At 37.6% G+C, this 13,277-nt stretch overlaps 1 protein-coding gene across 5 annotated transcripts in view; it reads right to left on the reverse strand.

The window, feature by feature from the left end:
* The window catches only part of PYROXD1 (pyridine nucleotide-disulphide oxidoreductase domain 1), a 37,133-nt gene that overhangs the window by 5,459 nt on the left and 18,397 nt on the right, over positions 1-13,277 (reverse strand). For 4 of the 5 annotated variants that reach the window (XM_073318460.2, XM_073318437.2, XM_073318470.2 and 1 more), the window contains 5 exons: positions 12,990-13,090; positions 8,322-8,460; positions 4,659-4,771; positions 628-750; positions 223-360 (listed from right to left, as the gene is read on the reverse strand). In XM_073318460.2, coding sequence (XP_073174561.1) covers positions 223-360; positions 628-750; positions 4,659-4,771; positions 8,322-8,460; positions 12,990-13,090 — 614 coding nt within the window. The remainder of the gene's footprint in view (positions 1-222; positions 361-627; positions 751-4,658; positions 4,772-8,321; positions 8,461-12,989; positions 13,091-13,277) is intronic. The other variant, XM_073318455.2, reaches the window with a different exon arrangement.

Consider the following 13,277-nt stretch of genomic DNA (forward strand, 5'->3'; position numbering starts at 1 on the left):
TAGGCCCTCTATTCAGTTCTAGTGTTTAGCCTTCAAGGTTAGCATCAATACAAAAACAATGAATGAAACATTAACAGAATGTTTTATGCAGTATACAATCAGTGTCTGTGAATATTAGCCAACTAAGAAATCGTTTGAGTGGCAAGATGGTTTGATCAAGTCAACAGATGCCAATACCAACTAATCAGTGCTTTTAAACTGTGTCAGAATTAGTTTACTTACCTTATAATTGAAAAATTTTGTAACATGAGCAAAGAGTTCAAAACTGAAGTCCATGTCAATAGATTCCCCCAAAGAATCTGCTACCATGCACTTTGCTGCATACCATCCCATCTGCCTAGCTTGGGTCCAAAGCCTCATCTAAAAAAAACCACAAGGTTAATAGACATGCTATGTGTAATGAACATATCAGTTCACATATTGTATATACTCAGTAGCCCCACCCATCTAGAGATGAGGAGTGACTTGGTGTTCAGAAATAAACTATAGGTGCGTTGATACCAGGTAGAATCATCACACTCTATTGAGATTTACTACTTGAATTAGCCTCATAGGTACATACATTAGATGTACAAAAAGTACTGTGCTATTTAGCCTTTGGATTAGAGCGCATATAAATTTATTCACCTGCTGCCACACTGGACTAGGTTCCCACGATGCAGTGCAGATATCCCCTGCTGCATAGATATCTGCTACTGAAGAGTGCATATGTTTATCCACTTTCAGACCGCCATCTTCACCTAGAGCAAACTAAGTATTTGTATGGATCAGTACTGAAGAAAAACTACCTATCAAAAGCCATTTAATTGGAATGCCCCAGGAGATTTAAATTCATCCTGGTTAAGTGCCCATCTTATTTACATAGTATTTGTCTTAAAGCTGTCCATCATTTCACACGTCTCTGCCACATTAAGCAACTCCATTCAACCAAAACGTGCAATTTTAAAACCACATTGGCATCTCTTATCCAACAGGGCAGTTCCCTGGCTACTATTGGGCAATATAGGCTAACGTTATTAGTAGGGCTGTCAAGCGATTAAAAAAAAATTAATCACGATTAATCGTACAATTAATAGCGCTGTTAAACAATAGAATACCATTTGAAATATTTTTGGATGTTTACATTTTCAAATATATTAATTTCAATTACAACACAGAATACAAAGTGTACAGTGCTCACGTTATATTTATTTTTGATTACAAATATTTGCATTGTAAAAAACAAAAAAATGTATTTTTCAATTCACCTCATATAAGTACTGTAATGCAATCTCTATCATGAAAGTTGAACTTACAAATGTAGAATTATGTAAAAAAACTGCACTCAAAAATAAAACAAATGTAAAACTTTAGCACCTACAAGTCCACTCAGTCCTACTTCTTGATCAGCCAATTACTCACACAAACAAGATTGGTTACAATTTGCAGGAGATAATGCTGCCCGCTTCTTGCTTACAATGTCACCTGAAAATGAGAACAGGCGTTCGCATTGCACAGTTGTAGCTGGCGTTGCAAGATATTTACGTGCCAGATGTGCTAAAGATTCATATGTCCCTTCATGCACCATTCCAGAGGACATGCTTCCATGCTGATGACGGGTTCTGCTTGATAACGATCCAAAGCAGTGTGGACTGACGCATGTTCATTTTCATCATCTGAGTCAGATGTCACCAGCAGAACGCTGATTTTCTTTTTTGGTGGTTTGGGTTCTGTAGTTTCCGCATCCGAGTGTTGCTCTTTTAAGACTTCTAAAAGCATGCTCCACACCTCGTCCCTCTCAAATTTTGGATAGCACTTCATAGTCTTAAATTTTGGGTGGAGTGCTGTAGCTATTTTTAGAAATCTCACATTTAACAAAATGCAAAGAAGGTACCAATCTGCTGTGAAAGTGTTCTTAAAATGAACTTGTGCTGGGTCATCATCTGAGACTGCTATAACATGAAATATATGCAGAATGCGGGTAAAACAGAGCAGGAGACATACAATTCTCTCCCCCCCACACCCCCACGGAGTACAGTCACAAATTTAATTGATGTATTATTTTTTTAACGAGCATCATCAGCATGGAAGCATGTCTTCTGGAATGGTGGTCGAAGCATGAAGATCCATATGAATGTTTAGCATATATGGCAGGTAAATACCTTGCAACGCCGGCTACAAAAGTGCCATGCAAATGCCTGTTCTCACTTTCAGGTGACATTGGAAATAAGAACCAGGCAGCAATATCTCCCATCAATGTAAACAAACTGGTTTGTCCGCGATTGGCAGAATAAGAAGTAGGACTGAATGGACTTGTAGGCTCTAAAGTTTTACACTGTTTTGTTTTTGAGTGCAGTTATGTAACCAAAAAAATCTGCATTTGTAAGTTAAACTTTCACGATAAAGAGATTGCACTTCAGTACCTGTATGAGGTCATTTAAAAATACTATTTCTTTTATCATTTTTACAGTGCAAATACTTGTAACCAAAAATAATAATATAAAGTGAGCACTGTGCACTTTGTATTCTGTGTTGTAATTGAAATCAATATTGAAAATATAGAAAAACATCCACAAATATTTAATATATTTCAATTGGTATTCTGTTATAAGTGCGATTAATTGTGATTAAATTTTTTAATCGTGATTAATTTTTCTGAGTTAATCACGTGTTAATGCAATTAATTGACAGCCAACTAGTCAGATTTGTGACCTTTAGCCCTGCTTCTAATAGGACTCCTTATAATTGTCAGGAGAAGAAACCATCATCACAAAGCAGCTTGTAAATTGAAACGGTCTTGTTAAAACAGAAAACACATTCATTTTAGTTGAATAAAATAGGTTCCCGGAGGCAGGCCACATTAAAGCAGCTTTTCCAACAATGTATGTCCTGGTTAAACATCTTTGGCTGAGCTAATAAAACACTTCTCCATATTATATTCAAGAGCTAAATGTAATTTCTCAATACCACTCAATTTTATCATTCAAACATAAAGAGACACTCAAAACGGCAAAAATAAATTAGTTAAAACATGTGGTGTGACTTCTTTTAGAGGCTGCTTATTCTTTCCCTACCCTGTACTGTAAGTCAGCCTTCATTCCTGAATAAGTCCACACTATTCTGCTGCAATCTCATTTATTTTATTTAGTTTATGTACAGCAGCATCCCATTTGGATATAATGGACTAAATTAATCCCTTCTGTAAATTTACCAACTAAATTAATTTAATCTGGCCCAATATCAAAACCTGATGCTATTGGCTATGGCAGCTCCCTTTTCTGTGGCTTCACCAAGATCAAACATGTTCAGCATGCTGCTTCCCACTTTTCTACACATACAAAGAAGGGCTATCACACCACCCCCATCCTCAAACTACTTCTGTGGCTCTGCATTCATTTCAGAATCCAGTTCAAATTGTTGACTATGCTTTTTAAAAGCCTTATGTAGTCTTGTTCCAGCCTTCCTCATGCTCTTTTCTTTCCACTTCCCTGCTACCTCCTTTTGCTTGATCATCAGCAGACATCTTGTCCCTTTTCCCAAAATCACCCAATGGCAGTTTCTCACAGAGAAAGGCTCCATATTATTTAGGGATTTATACCTATAGGACAAAATCCAACACCTCAAATTCAATCCAAAACAGGCAATCAGTATAGACTACAGATGTAATGTGCTCTGTTGGAATATCTGTTTAATAAGCAGCTGGGCATATTCAATATAAACTGAATTTTCACAGTAGTTTTAAATTGTAGTCCCACAGAGAGCACATTAATATGTGCTGTTCATATTCACATAAAAACTATTAGAACACAGTTTAAAATGGAGATCAGTGCTGTGATTTACAAGTGATCTGCACATATTTTTCTTTTAAAGTGAGCTAACTCCAAAATCCATATGTAGCATTGATAAGACGGTCACTGGGACTTCTGTGATTCTAAACTTATTTTAACTTAAGATTGCCTGAAGTGGAAGTCAGCCAGATTACACTCCATTGTAACACATCAGCATATATTAATTCCTTGGTGTTACAGATAGCATAGAACCCCAAGGAAGCATGAAGTGTTGTTTTTAGTACATGGCGTATCTGTGCAAGGGTTTTCTTTTTTTTTTTTTTAATTTATTGATATCCCGTAGGGATGTAACAAAGGAGTATGAGTGACTTCACAAGCGAGTCAACATGTAGCAATAATTCACAATTTACATTTCATACCTCAATACCGAACACTAGGTAAGAAACAAAGATGTTTTTGTAATATCAGCTGTATGTTTTCCTCAGGGACTGGTGTTTTACCAATACCGTAAAGTACGAAAAAACAAAAAACACTCTTAACATAGATATAAGTATGGGAAGCAGCATGATGATCTCATGGTCTCAACATGCGACTGTGACCTAGAAATTCTCAAATTTTAATACCAGCTTTGATATTGATTTGGTCTAATTATAAGAGCCCATAACTCTACAGAAATTCATCTTTTACTATATTAGGAATTTCTAGTGTAGTCAGCATTTACCTCATTTTAAATTTGTTTGCAACACGCAAAATCCTTACCTTTCAACATTTTATCTTAGGAAATGTAACATAAAATAGCTACCAAAGTATATTTTCTTTTGTTTTGAAGTTAAAACCAACTTTAATTTAAAAAGAAGAAAGTCAGTAGTTATATTTAATAATGACCCTTACATTATTACCATCAAGAAATGGCTTAACATTTGGCACAACTCCAGTTGCACTGACAATGAAATCACAGCCATATATCTTCCCATTGGTTAATTCCATATATACAGGCCACAGCTCTGAAAAAGTGAAAATTCTAACCTGAGAACACAACCAATGCATGTTATTATTTTAATAAGACATGAAATACACACGGAATTAGTTGCAAACAACCTACCTTATTATTATTTGAGGCAAAAATAATTCTCACAATTTGCCCACCACTTTTCTTATTTTAATCATAGGCCTAGGAGCCTAGACACCAAAGATCAAATCCTTGTTCTGACATTAACTCCTTTTTGGATTTACCCTGCCTCAGTTTCCCCATTTGTAAAATAGAAATACTACTACTTGCCACTGCTCCCACCTCACTGGGGTATTCTGTGGATTATATTATGTTTGTAATGTACTATGAAGATATAAAGTCTTATATAAATGCTAAGTATTATTAAATCTATACATGTAATACCCAGAAAATGCTTTACTGAATTAATGCACTAACATTTTAAGATTACTACATTTTAAGAGACCAGCAGGTGTAGAGGAGCACAAGATTCGGACAGAGATATCCCTTAGGGAGAAATTCCATGCTTGAATAGTAAGAGTTTTGCACTAGGAATATACGACTGACCACCTGACCAGTATGGTGAAAGTCACTGTGAAATGCTCAGGGAGATTAGATGGGCTACAAGAACAGAAAACCCAATGATGGAGGATTTCAACTCTCCCCAGATTGACTGGGAACATGTCACCTCAGGACAGGGTACAGAGATAACATTTTTAGACACCATTAATGATTGTTTCTTGGAGCAGCTAGAACCCACAAGGGAAGAGGCAATACTTGACTCGGTCCTAAGAGGAGCACTGGTCCAAAAGGTGAATATAGCTGAACCACTTGTTGTTAACAACCTTAATGTAATTAAATTTAACATCCTCTCAGAGGGGAAAATATCCAAAGAAATCCACCACAATAGCATTTAACTTCACAGAGGGGAACTACCCAAAAATGAGGAAGTTAGCTGAATGGAAATTAGAAGGAACAGTCACAAGAGCGAAAGACCTGCAAACTGAACTGAAACAATTTAAAAATACCGTAATAGAGGCTCAAAATAAATGTCAAATTTAAAAAAAAAAAAAAAGAGGGAAAAAAAATGCTACCATGGCTAAACAACAGAGTAAAAGAGATGGTTAGAGGCAAAAAGGCATCCTTTATAAACTGAAGTCAAATCCTACTGAGGAAAACAGAAAGGAGCATAAACTCTGGCAAGTAAAGTGTACAATTATAATTAGGCGCCCAAAAATAATTTGAAGAGCAACTTGCAAAGGACACAAAAATTAACAGCAATTTTTTAAAAGTATATCAAAACAATCAGTGGGCTCTATAGACGATTAAGGAAGACAAGGCAATTGCAGAGAAGCTAAATTAATTCTTTGCATTGGTCTTCACTGCAGAGGATATGAGGGAGAGTCTCACATCTGAGCCATTCTTTTTAGGTGACAAATCTGAGGAACTGTCCCAGACTGAGAGGTTTCAACAGAGGAGATTTTGGAACAAATTAATAAATTAAACAGTAACAAGTCAGGAGTAGATGGTATTCACCCAAGAGTTCTGAAGGAACTCAAACGTGAAATTCCAGAACTACTAACTGTCACCTACAGCTTAAATCAGCCTCTGTACCAGATAAGTGGAGGATAGTTAATGGAATGCCAGACAAATTGTTTGAAACTATAGCAAAGAACAGAATTATCAGACACATAGATTAACATATGTTGGGGAAGAGTCAATATGGCTAAAGGAAAATCATGCCTCATCAATCTATGAGAATTCTTTGAAGATGTCAAGAAATGTGGACAAGGGTAATCCAACTGATATGGTGTTCTTGGACCTTCAGAAAGCTTTTGACCAAATCTGACACCAAAGCCTGTTAAGCAAACTAAGCATTCATGGGATAAAAAGAGAAGGTGCTCTCGTGGATCAGTAACTGGTTGAAAGATAGGAAACAAAGGGTAGGAACAACTGATCATTTTTCATATTGGGACCCTGCTATTTACCACTTTCCAAAGGGATCTGTATTGAAACCTGTGCTGTTCTACATATTCATAAATGATATAGAAAGCGGGGTAAACAGTGTGGTAGCAAGGTTTGCTGATGATACAAAATTACTCAAGATAATTAAGTCCAAAGCTGACTGTGAAGAGTTACGAAGCAATCTCACAAAACTGGGTGACTGGGAAACAAAATGGCAGATGTAATTCAAAGTCGATAAGTGCAAAGTAATGCACATTGGAAAACACAATCCCAATTATATATACAAAATGGTGGGTTTTAACTTAGCTATTACTCTCAAGAAAGAGCTCTTGCAGTCATCATGGATATCTCTCTGAAAACATCCACTTAATGTGCCACAACAGTCAAAAAAGGTTAACAGAATGTTAAGAACCATTAGGAAAGGGGCAGATAGTAAGGCAGCAAATATCATAATGCCACTATATAAATCTATGGTATGCCCACATACTGAATACTGCATACACTTCTGGTCACTCCATCTCAAAAAAGATATAGAACAATTAGAAAAGGTACAGAGAAGGGCAACAAAAATGACTGAAAATGTATGAAACAGCTTCCACATAAGGATATATTAAAAAGACTGGGACTGTTCAGCTCAGAAAAGAGAAGGCTAAGGGGGGATATGATAGAGGTCTATGAAATCATGACTGGTGTGGAGAAAGTGAAAAAGGAAGTGTTATTTACTCCTTTGCATAACACAAGAACCAGGGGTCTCCCAATGAAATTAATAGGCAGCAATTTTAAAAGAAACGTAAGCAAGTACTTCTTCACACATCAGACCCCCTCAATCTGTGGTACCCATTGCCAGGGATGTTGTGAAGGCCAAAAGTATAATTGGATTAAAAAATAATTAGGTAAATTCATGGAGGATAGGTCCATCAATAGCTATTAGCCAAAATGGTCAGGGACGCAACCCCATGCTCTGGGTGTCCCTAAACCACTGATTACCAGAAGCTGGTACTGGATGTCAGGATGGATCACTCCCTAATTGCCCTGTTCTGTTCACTCCCTCTGAAGCATCTAACCACTGTCAGAAGATAGGATGCTGGGCTAGATGGACCATTGATTTAATTTAGTATGACTATTCTTACATTCTTATGAAATTCTAATAGGAATCGTCTGTATAGGATCAAAAGTTGAAGCTGGAAACAAGGTGGTCTTAGTCAATTCCCCTACCATCTCAGGATTATCCCTTTCATATTCTCACAGGCATTCAAATAAAGAACTTTCCCCCCCCTATTTTTACTGTGGTAAGAGGTATGTGCCTTTATCGGACTATCCCCATTATTAGCACAGTGTCCTGGTGATTCCAGCGGGCTTAAATCTGGGCAACTTTATTTGTTGGTTTGGAGCCCATAGGTTAGATCCTCAGCTGGTATAAGTTTTCATAGCTTCACTGACTTAACGGAGCTATGGTAACTTACGGAAACAGATGATCTGCCCCCACCTATTTTATTTGCTTTGAAACAAATAATACAAATATATTGTACTTCTGCTATGCTTGCACCCTCAAGGAGGGTTTCAAATCAGTATCTGTATATTGTTTCTTCTATGATACTGACCTTCCTCCAGGTGTGCATTCTGGTTATCTGAATTATCTTTAGGAAAAGACAAAGAGGTCTTCTGCAGCTGCTTGAATTCTTGCTGAAGGTATATTTTCTTTATTTCACACAGGGTTTCAATGTGAACTTTGTGAGAAAACTAAGTAAGAAAACTGACAGTTACAAGATATACAACAATTAGCAATAACAATACTATTATACAGGATAGAAAACTTTCCCCTGAATTAAATATTAGTAAGATGAAAACGAGTGTCCCAAATGTTGAAATCTGACACATTAGTTGAGTCCCTTTTGTTACTGCCCTTCATTATCAGTACTTACCTGCTTTCTCATCACCTCCTCTGTCACAGAGTTTTAACTAAAACAATCTTAATGTGCTAAAGACATTCTCAACTGACACTGAGTTGTCTAGAGAAGAGTGCAGATTTTTAAAAAATTGATAAATCTGAATTCAACTATCCTCTCTTTCAGGATTTCAATTCCACGATTTTTCACCATTTTGATTAAATGAACTGTGACTACCTCTTATGACAACATACATAGATTTGGATTTGTTGAGTTCCTTCCTTCTCTCTTATGTTTCATCCGCCACATTTCAACTTATTCCAGTTCTGAGCTCAATCTATGACTAACATTTGGGATCAGTCATGTTAGTCATGCAGATGTGCCATAGTTTTTCTGAATCATTTTATGATTCAATCCTTGCACAATTCTCATTCTTTGATATTGATTACAGCAAACCAAATGTCCACAGACTGCACAGTACTATCACCACTCTCCAATTTGTCAAGTCTCTGAAACTTCCTTCAATTGCTTTTGTAAGTTTAGTGCCTCCCTGCATGTTATGTTTTGATCATACTCTTCCTCATGCTCAGTACAAATTTCAACAAATCACAGCTACATTTTGTTGACAACAGTGGTATCAAAGTGGAGGAAGTGTTGCCTTATATATCAAAAGTGTATACATTTGGACTGAGATTGAGATGGAAATAGGAGACAGACTTGTTGAAAATATCTAGATAAGGATAAAAGGGCTAAAAAACCAAGGGTGATGTCATGGTAGGGGTCTACTACAGACCACCTAACCAGGAAGAAGAGGTGGATGAGGCTTTTTATAAACAACTAACAAAATCATCCAAGGCACAGGACTTGGTGGTCACGGGGGCCTTCAACTACCGAGACATCTGTTGGGAAAATAAGACAGCAGGGTATGGATTAGCCAACAGGTTATTCGAATGTATTGGAGACAATTTTTTAATTCAGAAGATGGAGAAAGTTACTAGGGAAGAGGCTGCTCTAGATTTGATTTTGACAAATAGGGAGGAACTGGTTGAGAATTTGAAAGTGGAAGGGAGCTTGGATGAAAGTGATCATGAAATGATAGAATTCATGATTCTAAGGAATGGTAAGAGGGAAAACGGCACATTATAGATAATGGATTTCAAGAAGGCAGACGTTAGCAAACTCAGGGCGTTGGTAGGTAAGATCCCATGCGAAGCAAGTCTAAGGGGAAAAACAGTTCAAGTTAGTTGGCAGTTTTTCAAAAAGACGTTATTAGGGCACAAGAGCAAACTATCCCACTGCGCAGGAAAGACAGGAAGTATGACAAGAGACCACCCTGGCTTAACTAGGAGATCTTCAATAATCTGAAACTCAAAAAAAGAATCCTATAAAAAGTGGAAACTAGGTAAATTACAAAGGATGAATATAAACAAACACTAGCATGTAGGACAATATTAAGAAAGACCAAGGCACAAAACGAGATTAAACTACCTAGAGACATAAATGATAACAAGAAAACATTTTACAAATATATTAGAACAGCAGTTCTCAACCAGGGCTCCGCGGGCCCCTAGGGGGCCACGAGCAGGTTTGACGGGGTCCGCCAAAATAAACCAGAGAGCAGGGCCAGCGTTAGACTCCCTGGGGCCCAGGGCAGAAAGCCGAATCCTGAGCCCCGCTGCTCTGGACTGAAGCCAAAGCCTGAGCAACTTAGCTTCGAGGGGCACCCTATGGCATGAGGTCCTGGGAACTGATCTGCTTGTTACCCCTAACACTAGCCCTGGCTATTAATCTACTGAAAAACCGTTTCAGTGGCACAACATAGCATATTGGGTGGGAGCACTCAGAAGGAAAAAGGTTGAGAATCCCTGCATTACAAGCAAGAGGAAGACCAAGGACAGGAAAGGCCGTTTACTCAATGAGGGGGGAAAAACAATAACAAAAATTGTGGAAATGGCAGAAGTACTAAATGATTTTTTGTTTCAGTTTTCACCAAAAAGTTTAGTAGCAACTGGACATCTAACATTGAACGCCAGTGAAAATGAGATAGGATCAGAGACTAAATAGGGAAAGAACAAGTTAAAAATTACTTAGACACATTAGATGTCTTCAAGTCACCAGGGTCTGATGAAATACATCCTAGAATACTCAAGGAGCTGACTGAGGAGATATCTGAGCCATTAGCGATTATCTTTGAAAAGTCATGGAAGGCGAATGAGATTCCAGAGGACTGGAAAAGGGCAAATAATGTGCCAATTTATAAAAAAAGGGAATAAGAACAACCTGGGGAATTCTAGACCAGACAGCTAAACTTCAGTACCCGAAAAGACAGCGGTGCAAATATTAAGCAATCAATTTGCAAATATCTAGATGATAATAAGGTGGTAATTTACAGTCAGCATGAATTTGTCAAGAACAAATCATGTCAAACCAAGCTAATAGCTTTCTTTGACAAGGTACAAGCCTTGTGGATGAGGAGAAGCAGTAGATGTGGCATTCTTGACTTTAGTAAGGCTTTTGATACTGTCTTGCACGACCCTCTCATAAACAAACTAGGGAAATACAACCTACATGGAGCTACTATAAGGTGGGTGCATAACTGGTTGGAAAACTGTTCCCAGAGAGAGAGTAATTATCAGTGGTTCATCATCAAGCTGGATGGGCATATCAAATGGAGTCCCACAGGGATCTGTTCTGAGTCCTGTTCTGTTCAATAGCTTCATCAGTGATTTAGATAATGGCAGAGAGAGTAAATTTATGACGTTTGCGGCCGATACCAAGCTGGGAGGGGTTTCAACTGTTTTGGAGGGTAGGATTAAAATTCAAAATGATCTGGACAAACTAGAAGTCTGAAGTAAACAGGATGAAATTCAATAAAGACAAATGCAAAGTATTCCACTTAGGAAGGAACAATCAGTTGCACGCATACAAAATGGAAAATGACTGTCTAAGAAGGAGTACTGTGGGAAGGGATCTGGGGATCATAGTGGATCACAAGCTAAATATGAGTCAACAGTGAAACACTTATTGAGAAAATAGCAAACATAATTCTGGGATGTATTAGCAGGAGTGTTGTAAGCAAGACACAAGAAGTAATTCTTCCGCTCTTCTCCATACTGATTAGGCCTCATCTGGACTATCATGTCCAGTTCTAGGCACCACATTTCAGGAAACGTGCACAAACTGGAAAAAGTCCAGAGAAAAGCAACAAAAAATGACTAAAGGTCTAGAAAACATGACTTATGAAGGAAGATTGAAAAAACTAGGTCTGTTTAGTCTGGAGAAAAGATGACTGAGGGGGGACATGGTAACAGTTGTCAAGTACATAAAAACTTGTTATAAGGAAATGTGTTCTCATTAACCTCTGAGGACAGGACAAGAACTAATGGCCTTAAATTGCAGCAACGGCAGTTCAGGTTGGACATTAGGAAAAACTTCCTAACTGTCAGGGTGGTTAAACACTGGAATAAATTGCCTAGGGAGGTTGTGGAATCTCCATCATTGGAGATTTTTAAGAGCAGGTTAGACAAACACCTGTCAGGGATAGTCTAGATAATACTTAGTCCTGCCTTGGGTGCAGGAGAGTGGACTAGAAGACCTCTTGAGGTCCCTTCCAGTCCTACGATTCTATGATTATTTTGAGAGGTACCACAACAACTTTGATATGCCCATTCCTTTCTTTCTAATGTTTTAGAATAGTTAAAAATGTAACTCAAAATTGAAATTTGAGGCTAATATTTCTCATATAAAAATCTTTCAAATATATGTTATATTCAAATAAATACTTCAGAGTGACCAAAAAGTTCAAAAAATGAAAATCTGATAAAAACATAGAAATGTCCACTCAGCTGATTTTTGTTTGAAAAAAACAAATAAAAAAGGTCCTCACAACCCTGCTTCCAGGGGCTTTAAAAATTTATTCATATTATTTCATTAGAAAAAGAAACATCAATACCTGTAGTGATAAGTGACTGTTGTGCACTGTACCTTTGGGTGAGTTTCATTATCCTCTCTCTCTGAGATTAAAAACTTTATTTGAAGCAGCTGAAGTTAGAGAGTATGCAAATAGCTTTTGTTGCCCTTTATTAAAACTACAATCAGGCCCAATCCCACAGAAATGTGGAAACAAACATTTGAGCTTATATCTGAAGATGAAGGAGCAAAAGCACAGCAGTAGATCCAATTCTCCTCACATCAGTGAAAGTCAGAAGGAACTCTACTGAAGTTACTGGATTTACAAATGTAAATTTGGTGTAGGAGGAGAATCAGTTCATGTGCATTCTGGTTTTATTCCTAGAAACACTGTGTGGCACTGTACTGCCAGTGCATTCCCACATACTTAAACTAGCATCTAAACAAATATAGTTAGGATGAGGTCAGCCTTACCTCTTTAGTTCCTTTAAGATGTAGGCCCTCATGCCAATCAGGGCCTAAGGCACTGCCAAGTTTGTCAGCTGCTGCCACACTTCCCTCTTCCTTCTCGTTTCCTGAAGTCAAGGATGTGGAGAATGTCAGACTCAACATGTACACAATGTAAAGACCTTATACACTATTATACAATCCTCACAACTCCAAAGGATTCTGAACTAAGAGAGTAGTGCGACCTTGTGGTGGGAAAGGAGGATAACAATGTGCTGGAGTCAAAACACTTCACTACTTCTAGAACACATCATA

Source organism: Lepidochelys kempii, chromosome 1 (genome assembly GCF_965140285.1).
Source record: "Lepidochelys kempii isolate rLepKem1 chromosome 1, rLepKem1.hap1, whole genome shotgun sequence".
Classification (NCBI taxonomy): Eukaryota; Metazoa; Chordata; order Testudines; family Cheloniidae; genus Lepidochelys; species Lepidochelys kempii.